The 27,433-nt window shown below is 39.0% G+C and overlaps 1 protein-coding gene and 1 long non-coding RNA gene across 5 annotated transcripts in view; one reads left to right on the forward strand and one right to left on the reverse strand.

The window, feature by feature from the left end:
* The window catches only part of ATOSA (atos homolog A), an 82,395-nt gene extending 60,670 nt beyond the window's left edge, over positions 1-21,725 (forward strand). For 2 of the 3 annotated variants that reach the window (XM_006168737.2, XM_006168736.3), the window contains 7 exons: positions 2,929-3,042; positions 7,192-7,271; positions 7,983-8,091; positions 10,335-10,493; positions 15,396-15,464; positions 17,720-17,919; positions 21,142-21,725. In XM_006168737.2, the coding sequence (XP_006168799.1) occupies positions 2,929-3,042; positions 7,192-7,271; positions 7,983-8,091; positions 10,335-10,493; positions 15,396-15,464; positions 17,720-17,919; positions 21,142-21,295 (885 nt within the window). In that variant the 3' untranslated portion in view covers positions 21,296-21,725. Of the gene's footprint in view, positions 1-2,928; positions 3,043-7,191; positions 7,272-7,982; positions 8,092-10,334; positions 10,494-15,395; positions 15,560-17,719; positions 17,920-21,141 lie in introns of those variants that run through there. The other variant, XR_337445.3, reaches the window with a different exon arrangement.
* A 400-nt stretch (positions 21,726-22,125) lies between these two features.
* LOC102495312 (uncharacterized) overlaps positions 22,126-27,433 on the reverse strand; it is an 11,999-nt gene continuing 6,691 nt past the window's right edge. Inside the window, exons 3-4 of one of the 2 annotated variants that reach the window (XR_337446.1) lie at positions 24,125-24,553; positions 22,126-22,363 (exon numbers count right to left, since the gene is read on the reverse strand). This is a non-coding gene — a long non-coding RNA (uncharacterized LOC102495312). The remainder of the gene's footprint in view (positions 22,364-24,124; positions 24,554-27,433) is intronic. The other variant, XR_001369759.1, reaches the window with a different exon arrangement.

Genomic DNA, 27,433 nt, shown 5'->3' on the forward strand with positions numbered 1-27,433 from the left:
CTTGAACCATGGTGAGCCATGTGAGAATCTAGTACCTTAACTTACATCATACATCATGCCTCCTGCCAGCCCATTATCACTTCTCCAGGGACAAGTAGGACAGTTATGAGGGAGCTAGGACTAAAAGAGAATAACTGATGTATGTGGATAGCTGTGCAAGTCCTGCAGTGGCTGAATTGGCACACCCTTCTCTCCTCTCCCTTCCAAATCTCTTGACTCGTAATCCAGGGTTTTTCTATTACCTCATAATAGTAAAGAACAAATCTGTGGATTGCACCAATTGTTGATTCATTTTAATTCTCCTCTTTTTTGTTTATTTCAATACTTATGAACAATTTTTGGAGAGTAAATGAGAGTCGGAAACGAAACTCATATTAATGTGTTTTTGTTCACACCTCTGACCTTGCACAAGTGTCATGCCATTGGCCAGTCAATAATTTTAGGAATATCTAAAGGGAGCCAGTAAACTATTGGCCAAAACCTGGCTTTCAGTCCTGGCTTCATACTTTAGTCTTTGAACAATGCTCAATAAGTCATATAACTTCTAAAAATCTCAGTCTCCTCAATTTTGCCGTAAGATTAATCTCTTTTGCCTATTTCAGAGTTGTGGTAACAATAAAATAATAGATTCTGAAATATTTTGCAACCCTGTAATTCATTATATAAATAAAAGATATTTGGGCCAGACTGGGGCATGATGGTTAAGGCAGCTGGATATGACAGGGCTCTCTTTGCAGTTTGAGTTCCAGATCCGTTGGTTTAAAAAATATTCTGGTTGTGTGTGTGCATGCTTAAAATCCTGAGATGAAAATGGAGGAGAAGAAGGAATTGTGGCATGGCCATCCCCCTTGGGAAGTGATTACTCACTTTCCCTGTTTCTCTGTTTCTCTTCAGTGAGTGCATGCTCCCTATAACAAACAAGACAAAAAGAATAAAAGATATTTAAGTTATTTCCATTTTATTTGATGTCCCACCAACCTCGTTTTTAACTTCTAAGAATTATTATTAGGCTCGGGGACTAGCAGTTAGTGTAATGGCTATGTCGCTGGACTCCCAAGTAGTTGACCGCAATTTGAGTCCTGGACCCGGTAGCTTAAACTCACGCCGGGAGCATGTGCGTGCGTGCCCAAGATCCTGAGAGGAGAAAGGAGGAGAAGGGATTGTGGCGTGGCCATCCCCTCTGGGGGGTGATTTCTTGCTTTCTGTTTCTCTGTCTCTCTCTGTCTGTCTGGCGAGTGCATGTGCCCTATAGCAAAAAAACTCTCAAAAAAAAATTATTATTAGGCTCAAACTTCCTTTATTTCTCTAGGAAATATTGCAAGTTACATGCAAAACTACTTAACCACCTTGCTTCAAACCTGAATGACCTTGGTACATCTTTAAAACTAAGATTAGTTTTGCTCTACATTAATGTTTTTAAGTTGTGTCGTGTTTCCAGCTTTTATTTTCCAGCAGATCAACCTCTAATATATGGGGTTTAATCAAATGGTAGTTCCCAGTTTTCTAAAACTATCAATATATTTGTCACAAAATTTAGCTTGTTGTCTTTCTTTCTGGTGCCTAATAGGGAGGCTTAATCTGACCATGCTATTTTTCAAGCCACTGACATGCTTTTTTTTCATGTGCTTGTTTTAATATGACCATACATTATTCACCATATGCCCAGCCACTCTTCCCAATATTTACACATGCTTACTGAGTCCTCTCATTGTTCTTTCAGAGTAGTTACTTTTACTAACTCCAGTTTATAGATGAGGGGACCGTAGGCTAGGGCAGTTGAGTAATTTGTCTGCCCAAAGTCAGACAGATAGTAAATGGTAGAGCCTGGACCCAAGTTAGTCTTTTCTGTGTTTTTTATGAATTTCTGATCTTTAAGTATAAACCTGTCTAACCCCTAGGAATTAGCCCATTTCTTATGTCATATGGAAAGTAAAGTACTGTGATTGAGTCATATATTTTTTAAATTCACTGTTTCTTACATTTCTTTGTCATTTGCCTCCAATTTTTATCCTCTGAAAATGGATCTTGATAATGACATAGTTTCTCTTTTAAAAAAATTATTATTTTATTTAACCTCATTTATTGATTTATTTTAATTTGACCCGAAAGGTACAGAGAGAGAGGGAAAGTAAGCCACCAGGTCCAGGATTCGAACCAGAGTCAGCCATGTGGGAATTCAGTGCCCTTAACCACCTGCCAACCCCAGTGAAATAGTTTTTTTTGGTTGTTTGTTTGTTTGTTTTCTTTCTTTTTCTTTCTTTTTTTTTTTTTTTGAGAGGTTTTCACTATAGGGCGTGTGCGCTCGCCGGACAGACAGAGACATAGAGACAGAAAGCGAGAAATCACCCCCAGGGGGGATGGTCACGTTGCAATCCCTTCTCCTCCATTCTCCTCTCAGGATCTTGGGCACGCACGCATACGTGCCTGGCATGAGTTTTAAGCCACCGGGTCCGGGACACGAACCGGGGTCGATTACGTGGGAGTCCAGCGACATAGCCGTTACACTAACTGCTGGTTCCCCCCAATGAAATAGTTTTCTACGTTAGAACATTATAATAATTTTTTCTACCTAAGTAGTAATTTTTTCACAAATTAGAATAATCAAATTTTAGTTTAATAGAGAGGTGAGTGAGAGTAAACATGGCATATATTGAGTAGGCAATTACAGTTAGACATATGTCCTTTAGAACATTTGCTTTTATTCAGCATACTAAACAAAACAGGTAGACACTGTTTTACAATTAGAATTGATGTATGTGTGTGTGCATAAATGTGGATATAGATAGGTATGTCTGTCCCTTAGTGGCTTTACCACTAAGGATGTGACACCTCAGAATAAATTATGAGTGAGTTTAAAAACTAAAAAACTATACAAATCCTTCAAATAATAGTAAATATTACCTCTAAGTCTTATCCTTTTCCTAACAGAGGACTACACTGAAACATTCAAATGCCTGGCGAAAACACAATTTTCATTCCTTAGATGGAACTTCAACCAGAGCCTTTCATCCTCAAACAGGATTGCCTCTTCTTTCAAGCCCTGTAAGTGTTTCTTCTCTTACTTCATGTTTGGAACTTACAAACATCTGACATTTTTGCAAATAATTTTATTAGCATTTTAATCTAAGAAAATTAAATACCTTTAAGATAAATTTCTGAGCCAATAGGTTGCATGGTGGTTAAGGCACTGGCCAACCATGGTTCGAATCCTGGACCTGGCAGCTCAAAATCACACCAGGTACATGTGCACGTGTACCCAAAACCTGAGAGAAGAATGAAGGAGAGCGATTGCAGCGTCGCCTTTCCCCCCACCCCCCAGGGTGGTTTCTCACTTTCCCTCTCTGTCTCTGGCAAGTGCACGCCTATGGCAAAAACCTTAATTTTTGATGGCATATTTAACAGCTAAGTGATAATGTAGAAAATACTTTAAAAATTTACTGTATTAGTATTATAAAGTTTCTCCGATATTCCCCTGCCCAACATTATCATTGTTACTAAATGGAAAAATCAAATTTAATGTCAGATGGATTTTATGTAAATAGATTTATATCTTACTGACATCATCAACTGGGTCATCTAGGAATTAAATTCAGACAGTCTTTGACTGGAACCTATTCACTTAATCATCTTATTTTGAGATATGTTAATCTACTCACTCTACATTTACAAATAGATTTCTGTATCTGAATACAGTGGTTAAAAGCAGAGCTTTGTAGACACGCTGACTTCACCTTGGTCATGTGACATCAGATGAGTAACATAATCTCTCAAAGCTTCAGTTTCCTCATCTGTAAGTGGGAATGACAGTGTCTACCTTCATCTTCGGATGATGATTAGTATAGGTTCTGACACACGTAAGCACTTAGTGGTAGTTGGTGTGGCTGCCATTTCACTTAAAACCGAGGTAAGCAGTCAGTATTGTGGCAAAACTGAAAACTTGTATATTTGGCTACTAATATAAGATAGTTTTTGTTGTTGTATATGTTTCTTAGTAAACTCAAAGTGCATATTTGGCATGTGTTCAAAAAATAATTATTAATAGGAAGTCTATAATTTAAATTTATAATCTGGCTTTCGGTATTATTTTAGAGAAGCTGAATACCAAACAGTTCCAAAGATCCCCAAATGTTTGACTTACCTATGAGTTGCTCCCAAAATGTCCATGTCTATGGAGAAAAAACATATCAACATTATACTGTGTTAAAAGCACTACATGGACCAGCAGATGGCGTAGCAGTTATGTACTTGGGCTCCCACATGGCTGACCACGAGTCCCAGACCTGATGGCTTAAAACTCACACTGGGCACATGTGTGTGCGTGCCCAAAATCCTGGGAAGAGAGTGAAGGAGAAAGGAATGCAGCATGGCCTTTCCTCCTTGGGGGGGAGGGGTAGGTGATTTTTTTTCACTTTCCCTCTTGCTCTCTCCCCCCACCCACCCCCGAACCAAATGTGCCCTAAGGCAAAAATCTCTTTAAAAAATGAAAAAGAAAAAAGCACCACAGATGTCTGGTCAATATGGTGGACCTAGTTGATACAGAAAGATCCTTCCTCCCTTCTAAACACAGAAATCCCACATGAAATATAACCCAAATACATAATATAGTATAACACTCAGAAGGTTGAATAAATCCCCAAGTACTAACTTCGGGCAAATTATGGCAGTCAAGGATATCTGAACTTAATATATGGGTTTAGAGCCCCTGCCAGTACAGGAGCTCTGGATGCAAGTCTTTAGCAATTATAGCTGGGACCTGAAATTACTCTTCATCAAACCAGGACAGGCTAGCCTATAAATCAGAGCGGAGGAAAAAATCTACCTATTTACTCCCTATTTCATCAGTGAGGTGTGAAGTGGGTAGAGGAAAACAAACCCCGAAAGGGATTGGACTAGGCCAGCTGGTGGCATGATGGCTAACATGGCGGATTATACATGGCCAACAGTGTAATTCAAGTCCTGAACCTGGCGACTTAAGAAGCACCACCAGGCACATATACACACGTGCCCAGAATTTCTAAAGGAGAAGGGATTTTTTGCATGACTGTCCCCCATGGGACTATTTTCTCACTTTACCTCCCGCTCTCTGTCTCACTCCGGTGCACACATGTACTCTATGGCAAAAACCTTAAAAAAATAGTTAGCAGGAGCAAGAAATGGAAGAACTCTTATATTGGAAGCTGTTAACCAGAGCATCCTGAAAGAGTTAAAAATACTTTTGTTGAAAATATAAATGAAGGCAAAGACAGGGAATTGAGATCAAAGTTGAAAGAACATTCGTATTTAGAAAAAGCTTAAGTGGAAATTCTAGATAGGAAAAATAATATATTTGAAGTGCGCACACATATAGATAGATTAAATAACAGACTAGAATCAGCTGAATAGATATTTGTCAAATGGGTAGACAGATATTTAGAAAGTACCCAGAATGAAGCACAGAACGGAAAAGAAACTGTTGAATATGAAAGAGCCAGGAACAGCAGGTGGTGTGGTGGTTAAGGCACTGGACTCCCATGTTGCCAACCATGTTTTGAATTTTGGATCTGGCAACTTGAAATTCATACCGGGTGGGGCGCGTAAGTGCCTGGAATCCCTAGAGGAGAATGGAGGAGAGAGGATTGTGATTTGGCCATCCCTCTAGGGGGTGATTTCTCACGTCCCTCCCTCTCTTTCTGGTGAGCACATGCGCCCTATGGCAAAAACCTTTAAAAATATATATTAAAGAGCCATGGAGGCTAGAACGAGATGTTCAGTGCAAGTCCAGTAGAAGTTCCAAAGAAAGGACTAGACAGAATAAGGAAGATGCAGCATTAAATGGAGAAAGAGAACTTTCCAAAATTGAAGACATGAGAGTTTAAACTGAAAATTTCACGGTTCTGACTGCAATAAGTAGCATAGTAAATTGTACAGTTCTAAAAAAGGTTGAAGTTGTTTAGACTTTCAGTGTCATCTGTGTTTTCTTAGTCATCAGTTAGACATACTTAACATGAATTCTGAAAGTGGACCAGCAGTTGGCGTAATGACTGTGTTGCTGGACTCCCCTGTAGTCGACCACAGTTCAAGCCCCAGACCCGATGGCTTAGACTCACGGTGGCCGTGTGTGCCCAAGATCCCAAGAGGAGAATGGAGGAGAAGGGATTGTGGCATGGTCATCCCCCTGGGGGGGGGGGGATTTCTCACTTTCTGTCTCTCTGTCTGTCTCTGTCTTTCTGGCGAGTGCATGTACCCTATAGCAAAAACCTTTCCAAAAAAAAAGAATAGCAATAATTCTGGAAACCAATCTGTTTAACTTACTTGCCATATTATGACTATCTTTAATTTACATTTGGGTCTTTTTAGTATATTTTACCATAGGTGGTGGTTTGTCTTCAATGTAATCTGCTATATAATGGTGACTAAAATCTATAGCATTATTTTTCAAACCTGTTATCTGTAAAACCTTAGGGCTCTTGGGAATGTCGTAATGGTTGTGAAGGACAAAGGAGAGACAGAGCTAGGAGAGACAGATGGTAGAACCCCAGGTTTCTATCTTAAATCCTTTCTTTTTTCTTTTATATTTTAAAGCTATAAAAATTTCCTTCCTCCTAAAATACAGAAGTATATAAAGTTTAAGAATGTGAAAATCCTATTTATATTTTATATTAGGATTCCATGTAAAATTGTGTTTAAGAAAAAGCTTGTTCTGCTCCTTAAAAAAAAAAAAACAGAATCCTGGGCCAGCAGGTGGCGTGGTGGTTAATGCTTTTCCACACCAGTAATTAAAATGAAAACTGATGACCAGCAGATGGCATAATGGTTAGGTTGCTGGACTCCTACATGATTGACTACGGTTCCAGTCCCGGACCCAGCAGCTTAAAATTCATACCGGGCACATGTGCTTTTGTGCCCAAAATCCCAAGAGGAGAATGGAGGAGAAGGGACAGCAGTGTGGCCATCTGCCCTGGGGGATGATTTCTTGCTTTCTGTCTCTCCAGTGAGTGCATGTGACCTATAGCAAAAATCTCTCTCTTAAAAAAAAGAGGAACAATATATAATAAATAGCATAACAATATATAATAAATAGCATGCTTTTAAAAGATGTTATGGGAGAAGTTTTTTTAAAAAATGCTTAACTTTAATTTGATAAGTTGTTTTATCAATTCAAGAAAAATTCCAATCTTTTTTAAATATCACAAATGGTTATTTTGACCTTAGGTTCCTCAAAGAAAAACACAATCAGGTTGCTTTGACCTTGATTCTTCATTACTGCATCTGAAAAGCTTATCATCCAAAAGGTATTTATTTAAAATTCATTTCTGTGGAAAAACTTATCCAAAAGGTATTTATTTGAAATTCAATTCTGTGTGAAACAATTTCACGAAATTCTGATCTTTCATAATAAATATTGACTCTAAAAATGAAAAGTTTAATAGAAATCTTGTTTTCAAGATATGAATAGACATAGTTAATAAAGATGAGTGAGGAAGAAATTAAGACACTGAGTAGCATATATTGGTCATTGTAATAAACATACTGGATTTTAACATTTAAATGAATCAGTACATTTCTAATTATCAAGCTTATATCTTCCACTCCTGTGTAAAACATTCATTCATAAATGTTTTCCATTTTGATAAATAATACTCTTGATTATATTCTTTAGTCATATCATTTTACCTTTGTATTCTCATTTTAACTGAAAACGAAGATTGTTTAGAAGTCTGCATTATTGTATGTTTCCAGTAGATGCCAGTATACACATGTTATAAATTTTACCCTAAAACTTTTAGGATGTGTGTGTGTGTATCGTTATATATATAAATGTCAAATATTATAACAAAAGTATAAAATCTAATCAAGAATTTTATATCTAAAACTTTGGTGACATTGATTTTCTTATGGCAATTTGAATAAAATTGTTCAAGCTCTCCTAATTAATTTTGTACAAAGTAAATAATACAATATCACATTCAATGTTTTCTTTCACTGATTTGTTTTTTAAATAGTCCTCGACCGTGTTTAACTATTGAAGATGATCCTGATATTCACGAAAAACCATTTTTGAGTAGTAGTGCTCCACCTGTAACAAGTCTTAGTCTCCTAGGAAATTTTGAGGTAATGTGTTTTGAAACTATTTTGAGAGTTGAAGTTTCTTAACCTAAGTTCAGGCCATAATTTGTGTCTTTAATTTGTTTCATTTTTTGTTTTAAAGTTTATTTATTTCTTTCTTTCTTCAATGAGAGGGAGAGAGGCACCTCCTACAGGATCTTCATGTTGTAATTCACCCACAGCCAGTACCGGTCATGGACACGTGTTTGTGTAGTGTACTCAGATCTCTAGTTGCAAACCTGGATCGACCTTGTAGAGTGTAGTGTTTTGACACTATACCACGGTCTGACTTTTAAAATTTTTTTAAGTTGATTTTATGGTCTGTGTTTTGTTTTTTAATTGCTGGAGCACGTACACTTTTCTCAGAGAGATGGTGCACTCTCTAATGGGGCAGAGCCATGCTGTAATCCTTTTTCCTGTTTCCCCTTCCCCATCAAGATTTTGAGCACATGCACACATGCATTCAGGGTGTTTTTCGAGCCACTGGGAGCCAGGATCTGAACTATGATTAGACATGTGGAATCTGCCTCCCAGTGTACCATGTTTAACCACTGTGCTATGGGCTGATGCTTTTATTTTTCTTTTTAAAGTTTACTTTTTTAAAGAGAGATTTTTAACTATGGGGTGCATGCGCCCTTTGGAGAGACAGAGAGACAGAAATTGAGAAATCACCCCACAAAAGGGGATGGTCATTCCATAATTCCTTCTCCTCCACTCTCCTCTAGGGATTTTGGGCACGCGCATGTGCCCCACGTGAATTTTAAGCTGGGACTCGAACCACGGTCAACTGTTGGAGTCCAGCGACGTGACCATTACGCTATCTGCTGGTCCCAGAGTTTACTTATTTACTTCTTTTTTGAGAGAAAGAGAGACAGGGATCTCATGCCTTGATTCACCTCGGCCTCAGCCAGCTTGGGATCACTGACATGTGCACCTAAGATGCACAGGGAGGACCCAGCATGAAAAGTGGAACCCTTCCACCCAGTGTTGTGCTACCACTCGGCCACCATCTTGTACCCTATGTGCCTTTCATTTTGTTCTCTTGTATAATACGGAGTAAGGCCTAGCATGTTTATTAGTATATTAAATCAATAAATATCTAAATTATCTCAAAGTCAGGAACTAACACTGGTCATTTGCCTTACCACAAACATTTTTGCATGTGTTCTTCTTACAAAATCTTACCCATCTTTAGAATAGTTTTCTTATTTAAGATACATTTGTTTAGTGCCTATTGTATGTCATGTTGTATGATAGGATACAAAGCTTAATGATAAAAATTCCTTCCTTAAAGTTATAGTCTACTGGAAAAGTACATGCAAATAATGCATAATTCCACGTAATTAGCACTGTAAGAGATGCTTTCACAATACTTGCACATCCACTGTCTCTGCCAAAGGGTTTGCAGAAAGTTTTACCAAGGAACCATCACTTGAGCTTGGTCACATAAGTGTAGGAATTTGCTAAGTAAGTTTATTTGGGGAGAGGCAAGAGATTCTGGACAAAGGAAACTATGTTTACAGAGGCACATATACAAAAGTACTAAAAAAGGAACATGGTGAGGGGCCAGCAGGTAGTGTGGTGGTGAAGGTCCTAGACTTCCACATGATCGACTGTGGTTCGAGTCCTGGACCTGGCGGTTTGCTTTCTCACTTTCCCTTTCTCTCTCTGGTCAAATTTTTTAAATAATAGTAATAAAATCTTAAAAAAAAAAAAAAAAGGCATGATGATGTTAGAAACCAAGTGGAACCAGAGCTTGGGACTCTGAACAAGTCAGGACAGATGAAGCAAGAGAGGCAGGCTGAGGCTCACACCGTATGCTCTGAAGTCTTGACTTCCTCCTACAGGCAGTCAGAAACAGAAGCATTTTTAAACAGGTGGAAGATACTGTAAGACCTGTTGTAATGTAAGAAAAGTAAGGGGCCGGCAGGTGTTGTGGTGGTTAAGTGGTGGACTCCCACGTGGCCGACTGGTTCCAGTGCAAACCTGGCAGCTTGCTTCCTCACTTTCTCTTGCTCTCTGGTGAACTAAAAATAATACATCAAATTAAGTGAATAATTTTTTTAAAAAAATGTACATGGGTCAATTTCAATTCAAATGCGCAGCTGAGATGAGGCTGTAGCAATGGTGATAACCACTTTTCTAGTGCTAGTGCACATAGTAGTATGTTTCTTTAAATAGAAAAAAAAGAATGTGAATGAATGAAGTTTTCTAACAGAGTTCTAAAAATTATTTTATTTGTCTTCTAGGAATCTGTCTTGAACTACCGTTTAGATCCTCTTGGCATTGTTGACGGTTTTACTGCCGAGGTAGGGGCAAGTGGTGTTTTCTGCCCCACACATTTGACTCTTCCAGTTGAAGTGTCATTCTACAGTGTTTCAGATGATAATGCTCCCTCTCCTTATATGGCAAGTATTTTTAAAATCTTTTTCTGCAAAATTTAACTTAGTGGCAAATGTCCTTTAGGGCTTTGGTGCAGTTAAGCATTTTCTAACAACATTACAGGCTGAATACAGACTAATATACAAATATATTACTTTACAATTTCTTTCTTAGCTAGCTCAAACAACAGATGACCTCTTTTGCATTTGAGGATGGTGTTTGCTCGTTTTTCGTGATATGAAAAATGATAAAAAATTGGTTAGTGGCACTATAATTCTATTTTGCTGAGTCGACACGAATTCTCAGAGTGCCTTCCCATCTGATCCTTATCGCAGTAGAATTTAGCTAAGGATCTGGAATTCCTGACTTCCTTTACTCTGATGTTCCTCAGTCAGTTATGCCTTATATTTTTTAAAAATCAGTTTACTTTATAGAAATGGACTCCCTTTGCAAACGACCCAGTTCAAATCTTAGACTAAAATACTTTCCTATTATAAATTAATGTAGCTCTTGGGGCCAGCAGGTGGTGTGGTGGTTGCGGGCGCTGGACCCCCACACCGCTGACCGCGGTTAGAGTCCTAGACCTGGCAGCTTGCTTTCTCACTTTCTCTCTCTCTCTCACTCACTCACTCATTCTGTCCCTCTCTGGTCAAATTAAAATACATAAAGTTATATAGAATAATTCTTAAAATTAATTCAACTCTCTTTTTCAGGGATTATTTATATATTGATAGTTTAGTCTGTTTTGATAAAATACTACAAATTACATATTACAGATCAGTAGACAGAGGACACTAAACCTCTATTTGTTACTTTAATAGCCCTGTTACTTTAATAACAACTTTGGAACCGCACATCACAAATTACACAAATGAGTCACAAAGACAAAATTTTAGCACAGAAGATTCTATCTTCTACATTGTAGAGGTGGCATAGGACTTTTCATGAAGTAGTTCCTTAAGGATTAACTCAAAGCCGTCTGTCTCCATCTTATGGGGACTCAGTGGCAAATAATGTTCTCTACGTGCCATACGACAGCACTTAGCTGTGTAAGAGCCAGTACGCGGTGAAACCAGGCAGAAGTATCTAAAGCAAGTGCCAGTGACAAAATGATGGCATAACTTGTATTCTTATCACGTTAACAGAGTTATGTATGATTTCTTTCTATTTATAGTTATTCCTTTCAGTTTTCCACTTATTTTTTGCATATTCTTTATTCCACAGTAATTTAGGAAGTTTTTAAGTAAGATATTGACCAAATTTAGTTTATCTTAGTCTTATTATTCCATTCAAAATTGCCATAAGAAAATGCGTTTTTGAAAACCAACAGTTGGTATAATGGCTATGTCAGTGGACTCCCATGTAGTCAACCGCGGTTCAAGTCCCGGACCTGGTGGCTTAAGTTCATGCCAGGCGCATTTGTGTGCATGCCCAAGATCCCAAGAGGAGAAGGGATTGTAGTGCGGCCATCCCCCCGGGGGATGATTTCTCACTTTCTATCTCTCTGTCTCTGTCTTTCTGGCAAACACACGTGCCCTATAACAAAAAAAACTCTTAAAAAAATGCATTTTTCTTGTGTATGTTAAACATGGTAACTTTTTTCTAGGTATAACTATTAGTATATTGATTAATTAAAATAATAAAACTATTAAAAAAATAATAGTGGGACCATGGATGGTGTAATTGTTATGTGATTGAACTGCCACATAGTTCACCATAGTTCAAGTCCACCAAGACCTGGTGGCTTAAAACTCACACCAGGGGGACCAGCAGTTAGCGTAATGGCTATGTCACTGGACTCCCATGTAGTCAACCGCGGTTCTAGTCCCGGACCCGGTGGCTTAAACTCACGCCGGGTGCCTGTGTGTGCGTGCCCAAGATCTGAGAGGAGAATGGAGGAGAAGGGATTGCAGCATGGCCATCCTCCCTGGGTGGTGATTTCTCGCTTTCTCTCTCTGTGTCTATCTCTGCCTATCTGGCGAGCACACATGCCCTTTAGCAAAAACCTCTCCAAAAAATAAATAAATAAATAAAATAACCTCACACCAGGTGCGTGTGTGCGCATTCCCAAAATTCTAAGAGGAGAATGAAGGAAAAAAATTGCAGTGTGGCCATCCCCCTGGGAGTGATTGCTTGCTTTCTGTCTCTTTGGCAAATGTATACATCCAATAGCAAAAATCTCTATTAAAAAATAATAACTGATATGAATAAATTTAATACTGTTAATAAAAATTTCAAGTAATTTTCTACTTGTTTCTATAAATCTTAACTTCCCGATACCACTGCTGGTCTTACATTGTTTGTAAATTGTTTTAAAATGTTTCTTAAAAGGTTTTTTAAAAATTTTCTCTAGGAATTGCTTCCTTACTATTACTGTGTTCTAGGAACTATTAAAACTGTGTCATTAAAGGAGAGGAGTGTAGACTTGTAGTTTTTGCCTCACTAGTTTCCTTTGTGTACTTGTTGAGGGGAAGCTGGCAAAGAACAGTCGTGTGCACCCGGTAGTGATGTAATTACTGAAGTCGCTATTATTTCAGTGTGTTTTTATTTCTGGAACTAGGGAGAAGACGGGCGCTATGTAGCCTAGCATTTTCCATGCAGAGTAAATATCCACACTAGTGTACGTAGTTCCTCTCTAGACACGTAGAGCAGATGGTGAGAGACTGTGAAAGCGCCGTCGCTGGTTCCGTTAGGTATACAGCTTGTCAGTATGTTGCTGTTTTCTCGTCCTGAATGATCCTGTGGCAAATCAGACTTGTCAAGAACCACACATGTCTTTTCAGTGCCCATTTCCATGACCATTTTCCAATACTGATGTGATAGTTGAATAGTCTACTGTCAAGTGTCGTTCCCTTGAAGTATTCGCATGCTGGAGGCTGGGCCTCCCTTTTACCCTTGTCCACTCCATTTTACCTCCCATCCCTGGACTAATTGCAAAACCCAACAGAGAGGTCACTTATGGGACAGTCCTGTTTTACATTTACTTTTATTTAAGGTTGGTGTGTTTGGGCATGTGTAGTGTGTGATGATGAAATTATGAAATGTATGGCATGCGGTTATTCTACTTAACTGTCTTAATTACTTGAAAGAAGAGTACTGCCCAGTTAAACCAAATGAATCAGGATTTATTTTTTAAACTATCTGAATATTATGTATTATAATTAATTTGGTCCTCTTGGTTAGAGAAAAGCTTCCTTACCTTCTATTTGGACTTATCTTGTTTTAATTTACACTGTTTTCCCCTTCTTTGGACTTCTGGGGCATTAGAACATTCTTCTCAGAAAAACACTTCTTTACTAGAGCAGTGCTCCTTGAACTTGAAAGTATAATTGGTCCTCCCTATCTGTAGGTTCTACATCCATGGATTTAACCAACTGCAGACCAAAATATTAAAACAAAAGTCACAACAATAAAAAAATACAAATACAAAACAGTTCAGTATAACAACTGTTTATACAGCATTTTTATTGCTCTAGGCATTATGACTAATATAGGGACGATTTAAGATATACAGGATGATGCGCATAGGTTATATGCAAATACTGTGGTATTTTCTATGTGGGACTGGAGTATGTGTGGATTTGTGTATCTGTAGGGGTTCCGGCACTAATGCCCCTTGGATACCAAGGGAGACTTGTGCATGTAATATCATTTGAGGCATCTTGTTCAATGCAGATTTGATTTCGGTAGGTCTAGAGAGGGGTCTGACATTCTGCCTTTGTAACAAGGTTGCAAGTGATGCTGGTGATGCTGGTGACACTGGTCTCAGGACCGTCCTCTGAGTTGCAGACAACTGGAGGGCTCCTAATATTCCCTTTTAGACTTCTCTAATGAAATGACCCTAATTTAGCTTTAACTTTGACTCAGATCTTAGCTCTTAGGCCTTCAATCGTATTCTGATGTAGAAGTAATTTGGATTGTGTAATTCTTTAATAAGAGATAAATGACAAAAAAAAAGACAGAAAATAAGTAATAATAAGGTCTGAATTAAGGTACAATGTTATATAAGATTATTTCTCAGGAAATAAATATAAGTCTAAAAACTCAAGTTTTATAACTTTCATGTAAAATAAACCAAAGTGTTAAAAGTTGATTGGGGGCCAGCAGTTGGCATAGTGGTCAAGGTGCTGGACTCACACGTGGTCCACCGTGGTTCGAGTCCTGGACCCAGTGGCTTGAAACTCACACCAGATGTGTGTGTGTGTGTGCATGTCCAAAATCCCGAGAGGAGACTGGAGGAGAAGGGATTGCAGCATGGCCCCCCCCCTTGGTGGGTGATTTCTCACTTTCTGTCTCTCTCTGGCAAGCATGCCCAATAGCAAAAATCTCTCTCAAAAAAAGTTAGTGATTGAGCCATTATTTTCTACTTCTTGCTTTTGAATATCTCTTCTCCATAAAGTGATTACCAGACAGAAACCATAGACTTTTAAACTCCCTTTCTACTTTTTTCCCCATCTTCATTAAGGAATCCAGATATGAAACTTAACTCCTTGCCTGAAGATTTATCTTAAATTTTTGGCCAAGTCTTATACCCTTCCATGTTGACTTTTTACACGCCCAAACACCAATAAACTGCTTTCTCTTTTTATTTCCCTTGTTCCCCTAAATACATGCGAATAATCCTATAACCTGTCTTTATTTTCTTTTTAGTCTGGGAACTTCTTACTTTTATATATGTATCTTAATAGAAATTTTAAGCAGCATGGCCATTGATGTCATATATTGTTTGTTGAAACATCTCCAGAAAGAATAGTAAAATGTTCATTAGCAATGGAACCTTCACTATTTCATACTCATAGAATGTATCTTATTAATTCAGTTTGAATGTTTTTCCTTAGAAATAGAATTCTGAAATTTTAATAATTACATAACTTATTTTATATACATATGCATCAATTTGTACTCAATTTGTCTTCTTTTATTTCAAGGGTGTGATTACTTTAGAGTCCCTTGGTAAAAGGGGTTATCGAGTACCTCCTTCAGGAACAATACAAGTGGTATGTGTTTTATAGTCTACAATTGCAATAATCATTCTCTCACATACATATAGAACTTAGCCCTTTCTCCTGCTACTGCTGCTGCAACAACTTTGGTAAGTAACAGTGGGGCTGCAGCTTTGTTTGGAGTTTCCCTGCTCTGCCCCAGGAATGACCATTTGGGGACCTCCGTAAAGGAAAACATTAATAAGCTAATCAAGGTGAATGCTTTAGAAAAGTAGTATGACAGTTTGCATAACTTAAATCGAGCTGTTTCCAAGGTAATTAGAGCTCAACATCACTGGTGCCTTCTATTTAATAGAATAAGGTAGATTGAGATTGACCTGTTTAAAAGGATATCTCAAATAGTCTCGTTGCTTTCACAGGAAACAAAATTATATTATCCCTAGTGTACTAATTTACAAAATTGATCCAAAGAGGTGATCACTCAAAGCAGAAATGTGGGTTTGACAGATGTCAGTGTGGAGAAGGCATCATTTCTTTTGGTCTAGGTGTTGATATTGTTTTGGTTCAGGAGAACCCTTCCAACCCAGATGAATCCCTTGTCACACAAGGTCTTGGGTTCTTAAGAATAACTCGATATCAAGGCCAATTTGTGAATTGAGTTCATTTCTAAAGCTGAGCCAGGATAATCCTGCAAGCCCTCGCGAGAGTCTGCGACAGAGTTTGCAGACAGAAAAAGACTATGGCAGACTGAAAGATGGCCTAGTGAAGACTAGTTCGTTATACTCAGAAGCCAGACTAATTCAACATGCCTCTGTATGACCTTTGGCTAGCGTGTGCAGTTCTTTGTCAGATCACTGTTACTCACCACCATTGTTTCAATACTGCAAGGAGTCTGTACATTTGTTTATTTCATATCACACAGGAATGAAACATAGTACTATGTAATATATATGTATGTATATATTGTAATGTTATATACATATATATAAATTTTTACTGAGGAAATGTCACTGCATATTAAAGTATGGTTTTATGTCAAATGGATTTCTTGAACTAAAGAGGTAATAATCTTCTGTTCTCTTGCCCCTGGCTATGTAGCTCATGAGAAAGTATTGGTCACTGGAAAGCTAGCTGTCAGTTGTCATAATAATGAGGCATAAACCCAGAGGCAGCACATTCACCTCTTGTTTGGAGACTGCCAACTTTAGTGGTTAATTTTAAATATGAAATTTGGGTATGTCTTTCATTCCTTCTATAGTTTATGTGTAAACATGGTATGAACATCTGACTTGCTAGTAGTTGTTGTGGTTGTTGAATGTATTCGCCTTAGTTTTAAGACTCACTACGTTTTGAAACTTGGATCGTAATATTGATATATTTCTCATTTTGATTCAGTGAGTGCTGTCCAGTGCCATGGATGAGCTTCTGAAAGCATGGGCACCAAGTTACCTAATGATGTGTTGGTAATTTGGTTAAAATCAGCTCAGCAGCTTGGGGTTTTGTTTTAAAATTAATACTTTAAAAATGATATTCCTTTAATTATGCATTGCCACGTACAATTTAATCCAATGTAGTCTTTATTAAGGATACATATTTTGGTCTGTAATAATAATGATTTTTTTTAAAGGCCCAGTGTTGCTGCAAATTTTGAAATGGTTTTAAGTTTGAGAACATGAAGTATTATTTAGCCTACTTTCAATCTAATATCAATGAGTTTTATTGTCTAAATTTGGGGAAATTTTTAAATAAGAAAATTTCTTTTCTGAGCACCTGTTCTAAAATTTAAGTAGACATATATATTGTATCTAAAATACCAAAAATTCTAGTCTTACTGAGCTTGGAATTTTTTTTTAATTATACTTACTTCTCATTAAAATGTAAGAAAAATTAAAATTCAATTTTGAGAATTTTGCAGTTACTATTCTGTAACAAAGCTAATGTTTGAAATAATTTAACTGGAATGACTTAATCCTGTATTTTACTTAAACTAGCAGAACAATCTTTTGTAAAAATCTGAATAAAGAGTAAGAGTTATATAGTGTCATATAGTGTCACAAATGCAAAATTTGTGACTAAAGATTTTTTATGTGTTAGAGAATTTTGAACTATTGTAAAATTAAAAACTGAACCTTTTAAACATATTTAATATTATTTTGTAAGCCTCTGAAACTTCATTAACTTTAGTCCCTGAAACTGAATTATATCCAGTAGGGTTACTGTGTTAAGAGCCTATTTAGTTATTGGAAAATCATTCTGAGTCAGAACTACAAATCATTGTTTTTGAATAATAATTTCTATTGTTTCTTCAGACCTTATTTAATCCTAATAAGACTGTGGTGAAGATGTTTGTTGTGATATATGACTTACGAGATATGCCAGCCAATCATCAGACATTCCTACGACAAAGAACGTTTTCTGTACCTGTTAAACAAGACATGAAGAGGAGTGTTCATAGGGAGAATATCCAACATACAGAAGAACGGTTATTACGCTACCTCATACATCTGAGGTAATATTTAAAATGAACATGAAAATATATTACTTTAGAACAGCTCTGAAGTTCTAGAAGCTGTGACCAGTGCTCTTTGGACTTTAATTTTCTTGGAAAATCTTGAAGTGCCAAGATGCAGAAAACAGTCCATGCCTTCCTGCAGTCATTATTACTTGTTGAGTTAGGACAGTTTTCATGTGTAACTATTTAGTGTAAGTTTTATTATTATTATTATTAGTTTTGTTTTTAATTAGTTTTTGTCATGGATGTGTGCACTTGCCAGAGAGAGAGAGAGAGAGAGAGACAGAAAGAGGGAAAGTGAGAAATCACCCCTGCCCACCCCAGAGGGGATGGCCGTGTTACAACTCTTTCTCCATTCTCCTCTCAGGATTTTGGGCACACATGCACACTTGCCCACCATGAGTTTTTAGCCACTTTGTCCAGGCCTCAAACCTGAGTTGACCACTCGGGAGTCCAGTGCCTTAACCTCACCCTCTTTTTTAAGTGGTTTTTGCTATAAAATGTGTACATTCACCAGAGAAAGACAGTGAGAATGAAAGTGAGAAATCACCCTCTAGGGGAGATGGCCACGCCACAATCCCTTCTCCTCCATTTTACTCCTGAGAGTTTTGGGCATGTTCGCACACACACATCTGGGGTGATGTTTTAAGCTGGCAGGTCTGGGACTCAAACTGCTGTCAGACATGTGGGAGTCCAGCGCCTTAACCAGTTTACCACTTGCTTGTGCTGGTAGTATAAGGTATTTTATGTCAAAACATGTGTTAATATAGCCGAAGTAGTGAAACATTTTGTGAACCAATTCTGTCCAATAGAAATCTCGTATGAGTCATGTATTATTGTATGTCTCATATTTACTGTATTATCCAGTAGCCACAAAAAAATAATACTTAAGATTAATTTATTTAATCCAACATATCCAAATGTTATTTGACTATAATATAAAAATGATCAATAGGATATTTTCACTTTTTTTTTTTTTTTTTTTTTTTTTTTTTTTTTAAGATTTTTGCCTTATGGTGAGTGTGCTCACTTGAGAAAGAGAGGGACAGACAGTGAGAGGAAAAGTGAGAAATCACCTTCCAGGGTTTCTTTCTCTCCCTCTCTCTGGCAAGTGCACATGCCTTTTGGCAAATTAAAATTACCTAAATGAGTAAGAAGAAACAGCTACAACGAAAGTAAAAGTGCATAAAAGACATCGCCAGGGCCAATTCCTGGTGTGAGACTTTATTTTTAAAATTTTTGCTATAGGGTGCATGCATTTGCCGGAGAGTAACAGAGGGAAAGGGAAGGTGAGAAATAACCCCCAGAGGAAATGCTTACACCACAATCCTTCTTTTCCATTCCCTTCTCTGGATTTTGGGCACACATGTAAATGGGGTACCTGGTATGATTTTCTTTTTTTCTTTTTTTGGAGAGGTTTTTGTTATAGGGCACGTGTGCTCGCCAGAAAGAGACAGAAAGTGAGGAATCACTCCCCATGGGGGATAGCCACGCCACAATCCTTCTCCATTCTCCTCTCGGTATCTTGGGCACCACACTCGTGCCCGGTGTGAGTTTAAGCCACTGGGTCCAGGCCTTGAACAGCGGTCGACTACATGGGAGTCCAGTGACATAGCCATTACATTACACCAACTGCTGGTCCTGCAAAATGTTTCTTAATTGGTTCTCTCATCTTGGTTTTTTGCCTGGTCATTTGTATCCAAGAGACATGCTTAACTTGCACAGTGTATTTTGAACCCAACTTGACACTTCAGCCTTATGGGTACTGTTACATAGATTGTGGGAATGAAAAATCTACCACACACAGACCTGGAAAACTTAAAAAGAGAAATGTTTTTAAATAGTAGACTGTAAGAATATCTCCCAGCTCAACCTAACACACTCTGAGTAAACTTCCATGTGACACTATTCATCCTGAAATTTAACAATTGTAGCATTATGTAACAAACAGTAACCAGAGTAAAATTCAACTACCACTAGGCTGGTAGGAGGCATGGTGGTTAAGGGCACTGGACTCCCACATGGCCGACAGCAGTTCAAGTTCCAGAAATGGCAGCTTGCCTTCTCACTTTCTCTCTCTCATTTTGTCCCTCTCTAGTCAATAATAAATAAATAAAGTTAAATAAAATAATTCTTTTAAAGAAAATTAAACTACCTCTGCTTTTGTAATCCCTACATAATGACTGTATGCTTTAGATACTCTAAAGAAACCCATTTGGGGAAAATGGTATACTTCCCCAAAGCTTGCCATGTTCTCCTTCAAATTAGGAATTTGGAAAAACTTAAGAGAAATGGAAAGAGCTAGTTACAGGTCTACTTTTACTTATAGAACTGACCAGTAAGTATTTCAGCTAATTTAGGGATAAAATTCATAAACACAGATAATATTTCTGCTACACTGAGGGAGAAACAAATAGAAATGATTGGGTCATTGGAAAAGTCACGATGCATTTTTGCATAGGAAAGCATAGAAAATACATCATGACTTTTCCAATGACCCAAAAGTATATAGGGTGTGTTTGTCTGCCAGGTCAGTTTTGTGACAAAGATGCCAACTCTCTGCACTGTGCTACAGTTATTAGTCGGGTAGAGAAACCGTTTCATATATAGCTGTGCAAGCTATTTTCATTTTACTGCTAACTCTCCTCTTGCTTTTGATAATGGCTGAATTTTATTTAGCTAGCCACCACTGATGATAGCAGTTCTTTCTGATCCTGTGGTTATTCTCAAAACATGAGTATTTTCTGTGGTGACATTTCGAGTGTGGAATTCTTTTTAGTCTAACTCAAATCATGGGAGGCTAAGTCATCTGAAATGGGGCAGTCTGGCTACCTAGAAGATTCTGGTTCTGCACAGCCCAGCTGTAACTGGCTCATGGGAACTGCAACTTGACAGTGTAGATAAAGGTGAATGTGCTGTGAGCTCAGGGAGGGAACCGAAAACTGCATTAGAAACCCAGACTTGGAAGAAGCATCTCAGGCATTGTAAGAGGGAAAAGGAGCAGAACGTTCAGGGAGGAATAAGGGAGATACACTAAAGGTACAATAGGAGCCCATGTTTTGGGAATTCAGGGCTTCTCATGTCGTTCTAAAAAAATCTGTGTTAACCTAGTAACACAGCAAGATTAATTCTTCTTACTTTCAAGTTTTAATGACTCAAGTCTGTTTGTTTTAAGAACTCATTCCCTTAAGTGATTCCTTTCTTTGTTTCTTTGTTTAGGTTCCAGAGTTCTAAATCTGGAAAGATCTACCTCCATAGAGACGTTCGGCTCCTGTTCTCTAGAAAGTCAATGGAGGTTGATAGCGGTGCTGCGTACGAACTCAAATCTTACACTGAATCGCCAACAAACCCTCAGTTTTCACCAAGATGTTGATAAGGAGTGACTATCGAAGTATTTGCTCAGTACCCAAGTTCAAAAGTGAAAATTAGCGTAGAACGGAGTGTACCAAATGAATGCTCAGGAGAGTGGATCCTCTCCTATAATCCTGGACCAGTTTTTATTAAAGGATTCCTGAAATGAGATCCACGTATTCCAAGTAGACTGGAAACACTCATATCCTAATCCCTTTTGTACTGTCAAAACCACTTCGTTGGACATGTTGCAATAGCAAACCCCCCGTTAGATTAGTGTTTACACATTTTATTTCTCAGTTATTTAATATTTAATGTTTTCCTTAATACTCAAGTGATGTTTGTCTCTAGTGTTCCAATGTAGCACAAATCCCATGTAAAATCATACTATGTATTTTTGACATTAACTTTGAAATCTGAAATATATGCACAAGTCTTTAATTTTGTGTGATGTGTTTTAAGTACTATTCATTTAAGTTATTGAAAATGAAATGTTGAGCTTCTTTAAGATTAATGCACTATGCAAGCATGTGTACTTTTTATAACCCTCGAGTTTAGTTTTTACAATACCCCATCCAGGTTGCTATCTCATACAGTAGTCCTTCCAGATATGCTGTATCGGCAGTGCAATGCGGACTAAACGGCTTCAGATCCCCTGGCAAGTTTGGATCATCATGCTCTTTCATATTCCTAATAGGGTTATTTATCCTCCCAAAGGTCTATTTTTCCTTAATCACTACTATAGAGGCTTTACATTAAATTGCTGTCCCAAGTTAGATAACTTTCTCAAATTGTTAAAAAAAAAATGTACTTTGAAAACAAAGTATTTATATTGTAAATATATGCAAAAAAACTAAGAGGTGTGTACTTGGCTTTTATTTTTAGATGAGACACGTAGTTGGGTGAAATAGCCAACAGGCCATTTTCATGCTAGTTCTGTTGTTGCCCAGAGCAGGGGGGAGATGTCTTGAGCTTTGTCCCAGTTTATCACTTCCTTGTTCAGGGTCACAATGGAAAGCATTTGGCAACTGGAAACACTACCAAGCAGGAGAACTTGACTGAGTACATCAAATGCCTTTCTTCCAACACCCTTTAATAGAACAGAGTGGTTTTAGATGTTTGTACTGGGACAAAAGGCAACAGTAGATTAGATAGTAAGATAATAATACTGTGAATGCTGTAGAAATCTGACTGCAGGTTGTAAAATGCATACCACTCAAGTAGACCAGACCCAGGAGACAAGAAGACTAGAACCAGGTTAGCACTGTGCAATTGGGAAGGAAGAAGGTCTTCACTTTTTAGGGCTCACCTACCAGAAGAACCACTTATGAGAATGGTCAGGTAATAAGTGTGCGGCTTCAGGCTCTAGCATGGCAAGCAGTGGCCTCTTCAAAAATTTTCTTTTAGAGGGAACCAGCAGTTAGCGTAATGGCTATGTCGCTGGACTCCCACGTAGTCGACCACGGTTTGTGTCCCGGACCCGGTGGCTTAAAACTCACGCTGGGCGCATGTGCGTGCATGCCCAAGATCCTGAGAGGAGAATGGAGGAGAAGGGATTGCGGCGTGACCATCCCCCCTGGGGGGTGATTTCTCGCTTTCTGTCTCTATGTCTCTCTCTGTCTGTCTGGCGAGCACACGCGCCCTACAGTGAAAATCTCTCCAAAAAAAAAATTTTTTTTCTTTTAGGGACCAGCAGTTAGCATAATGGCTATGTCACGGGACTCTCATGTAGTCAAACATGGTTCAAGTCCCAGACCTGGTGGCTTAAACTCACGCCAGGTGCGTGTGCGTGCCCAAGATCCCGAGAGGAGAAAGAAGGGATTGCGGCATGGCCATCCCCCCCTGGGGGGTGATTTCTTGCTCTCTGTCTCTCTGTCTGTCTGGCGAGCGCATGCGCCCTATAGCAAAAAAAAAAAAAAAAATTTCTTTTACAATAGAAATTAAAAGACAAAAGTTTCATGTTTTATAAAACATTTTTCCCTTTTATTTTGCCAAAGAGTGCCTGCACAGGTGGGAGAGAGAAAGAGCGGGGGAAAGCGAGAAAGTACTCCTCTGCCCTCTGCCCCAGTAGGTAAGGGTCATGCGCAGTCCCTACTTCCCATCTCCCTCCTTTGGGGATTTTGGGCATGTACACACAGTGTGTGTTTCTCAAGCCGTTGGGTCTGGGACTCAAAACGCCTAGTCAGCCATGTGGGATCCAGCTGCCTTAACCATCACACTGTGGGCTGGCTCATAAAACTTTCAGCGGTACAAATTTCCAACATTTGTTCATCTCCAGACTGTGTGGATAGAACAGAGAACTAGGACCTGAAGGTTTGGATTAAATTCCTAGCTCTAATAGTGTCTGATGGAACTGTCTCCAGGAATCTCCCAGCCTTTCTGTGTGATTGAGAAAACAGAATAAGAATGTCATTAATGTGTTTGCCCTTCTTAAATCTTGACCTTTGCTTTGAAATGCGTATTTCAGAATACAGTTCTAGACTTCCTATTGGCAAAAGCCAGTACCGATAGTTTTATATAACACTTAGAAAACACCAATAGTTAACACATTAGAATGTTTTCTTTAAATGGAAAAAAAAAAGTATGACCTTTTGACCTTTCTAGTAAAGTTTACCTCCTAATTAGTGATATCTTAATATGCAGTTGTTTTTTGTTTGTTTATTTAAATACCATACTGCAATGTTTCTAGAATTTTTTCTGGTACGTGGTCTTCCAACCTTTTTGAGCATATTTTAGAAAAATGGAAATGTTGATTGAAGCATCCGAGTACATCTTGTGCTCTTTTCTGGAAAGTTTGTGCAAAGGAAGCATGTGCTGACATTTTGAGATTTATTCTTAGGGCCTTTTTTACCTGTGTTTTTCCTCTGTGAGGTGTAGCCACCCAGACTGTGCTGTCGCTTGCCCTGGCATTATGTTTCACGCTGGTTCTTTTTCCACCTCTCGTTAGTCATAAGCCACAACTTTACTGAGCCACCTGTATTTGTGTTCAGTGCTTGCTGGATTTACCCCAGTGAAGTTCTGGCATGCAGGGAAAGATAGCAGCAGACAACCAGCATTGCTCCCTTTGGCATTCAACAGAGATTGCCCTTATTGATGCTCACTTGGTGGTTTTTCACATTGATGAGTCATCGCTGATAAATCCCTTGTAAAAGGAACTCCAGTGCCTAGCCATGGGGGAGTGTACTGCTGGAGACCTATGGGAGGCCTGGGTTCACTTCCTGGTCCAACCAAAAGGTCAGATGCAGTGTTGTGTTCCTCGAATCCTGGCAACCTGAGGAGACTGAAGCAGAGACAACCCAGTGTGGTGGCTGGCACCTGTAGTCCCGGCTAGAAGGCTGAGGCAAGAGGATTGTGACACAATGAGACTCTGTCCTAAAGGGAAAAAAGAGGAGGGGGAGGCCAGAGATCACATCCCACAGAAAGACTTGGAGATTTTTTTGTCAGATGAGAATGCTAAAGTCTATTATGAGACTGAGAAAAAGTAAGTGAAGAGTAGCTGTGAAAAGTACACACTAGCAGATTTGTCCCTTCTACCATTTCCCCCCACCAGATCTCTCTCATTCCCAGAGGGTTAAAGAAAGGAAAATTTGGGGACCAGCAGTTGGTTACATCACTGAACTCCCATGTAGTGGACGACGGTTCGAGTCCCAGACCCAGTGGCTTAAACTCATGCAGGGAATATGTGTATGCCGGCCCAAGATCCCGAGAGGAGAATGGAGGAGAAGGGATTGCAGCGTGGCCATCCCCCCGGGGGGTGATTTCTCACTTTCTGTCTCTTTGTCTGTCTCTGTCTTTCTGGCAAGTGCATGCACCCTATAGCAAAAACCTCTTAAAAATTTTTTTAAATAAAAAATTTTACAGGGGCAGGCAGGTGGTATGTTAAGGGCACTGGACTCCCACCTAGTGGACTGTGATTTGGGTCCCAGACCTGGCGGCTTGCTTTTTCATTTTCCCTCTCTCTGTCTCTCTCTGGTCAAATTAAAATAAATATAAATAAGTAAAGTAAAATAATTCTTAAAATAAAAAAGAGGGAAAATTTTCTTTCCTAATTAATTTTGTGTATGCCACAGTGGTCCTTTTTTAAACGTTTTTGAAAATTAATTTAATACATGTTTATTATTAAGAGTTGTTATGGGGCCGGCAGGTGACGTGGTGGTTAAGGCACTGGAATTCCACATGGCTGACGGTAGCTCAGGTTCCAGACCTGGTGGCTTGCTCTCTCTCTTTTTGGTCAAATTTTAAAATAAATAATAATAAAAACTCTTCTTTAGAAGGAGTTTTCACATTTCATAGCTATAAAAAGTACGTGTGAGAGTGTCCTCTTTCAAGTCTGCCCTTATAGCTACCTCTCTATGGGGTGGTCACTGTTAACAATTTAGTATATGACACCCCATATGGTCTACTAGATCTAGAAACACAGGATCAGCCTAGACAGAAGCCAACTTTCATAATGGTAGGAATTCAACCTCAGTTTTTTTTTTCTTTTTTTTGAGTTTTTTTGAGTTGTTTTTTGTTTGTTTGTTTGTTTGTTTGTTTTTGCTATAGGGTACATGCACTTGCCAGAAAGACAGAGAGACAGAGAGACAGAAAGCGAGAAATCACCCCCCAGGGGGGATGGCCAAACCGCAATCCCTTCTCCTCCATTCTCCTCTCGGGATCTTGGGCGTGCACGCACACATGCCTGGTGTGAGTTTAAGCCACCAGGTCTGGGACTTGAACTGCAGTTGACTACATGGGAGTCCAGCAACATAGCCATTACGCCACCTGCTGGTCCTTCAACCTCAAGTTTTTTTTTTTTTTTTTGGAGAGGTTTTCGCTATAGGGCGGGCGCGCTCGCCAGACAGACAGAGAGACAGAAAGCAAGAAATCACCTCCCAGGGGTGATGGTCATGCCGCAATACCTTCTCCTCCATTCTCTTCTTGGGATCTTGGGCATGCACACACACACACCCGGCGTGAGTTTTAAACCACCAGGTTCGGGACGCAAACCATGGTCGACTACGTGGGAGTCCAGCGACATAGCCATTACGCTAACTGCTGGTTCCCTCAACCTCAATTCTTAAACATATTCTTATATGGCATCAAATTCACCCCCGTTCTACTCCATCATGGATTATCTGTAAGAGATATGTCTAGGACAAACATCTCTGAATAAATAAACACATTTATACATACACACACAACTTGGGGAAAGAATGTCCTAAAACCAACTGGAGGATGCTTGACTTAGTGAAAGTCTCTTCCAGCTACCTCTCCACTCTGTTGTTCACTGTTCTTTCTTTTTAGTTCAATCACAATTTTCCTGTTTGTGTGAGAGATTTTTGCTATTGGACGCTTGCACTCCCTAGAAAGACAGACACAGAGAAAGTGAGAATCATCTCCCGGAGGTGATGGCCACACCGCCATACATTCTCCTCCATTCTCCCTCTTGGGATTTTGGGCACACATGCCCAGCGTGAGTTTTAAGCTGCTGGGTCCAGTATGCAAACCACAGTCCACTACATGGGAGTCCAGGAACATAACTATTACACCATCTGCTGGGTCCTGCATTCAGAATTTTCTTGCTCCAACTAGTAATTCCCTAAAGAAGTCGGGGACCATCAGTTAGCGTAATGGCTTTGTCACTGGATTCCCACGTAGTCGACCATGGTTCGAGTCCCAGACCCGTTGGCTTAAACTCACGCCGGGCACGTGTGCGTGCGTGCCCAAGATCCCGAGAGGAGAATGGAGGAGAAGTGATTGCAGTGTGGCCATCCCCCCTGGGGGGTGATTTCTTGCTTTCTATCTCTCTGTCTCTCTCTGTCTGGCGAGTGCACGCGCCCTATAGCAAAAACCTCTCCAAAAAAAAAAAAAAAAAGAAGTGTCATCATCCACTTTCTGAGTTCCGCTTCCAACACTCAAATTGTTGAAAGTGAACTGTTTACAGTTATCTGATCTGTTTATTCAAGTAATGGTACCTAGACTTTTGCTCACAGAAATCACCATTTATCCCAGGATTTTTTTTTCTTTTTTTGGAGAGGTTTTTGCTATAGGGCACGTGTGCTCGACAGACAGAGACAGAGAGACAGAAAGTGAGATATCACCCCCCGGGGGTGATGGCCACACTGCAATCCCTTCTCCTCCATTCTCCTCTCGGGATCTTGGGCACGCACCCACACAC

This window comes from Tupaia chinensis, unplaced genomic scaffold, assembly GCF_000334495.1.
Source record: "Tupaia chinensis unplaced genomic scaffold, TupChi_1.0 Scaffold146140_1, whole genome shotgun sequence".
In the NCBI taxonomy this organism is placed as follows: Eukaryota; Metazoa; Chordata; class Mammalia; order Scandentia; family Tupaiidae; genus Tupaia; species Tupaia belangeri.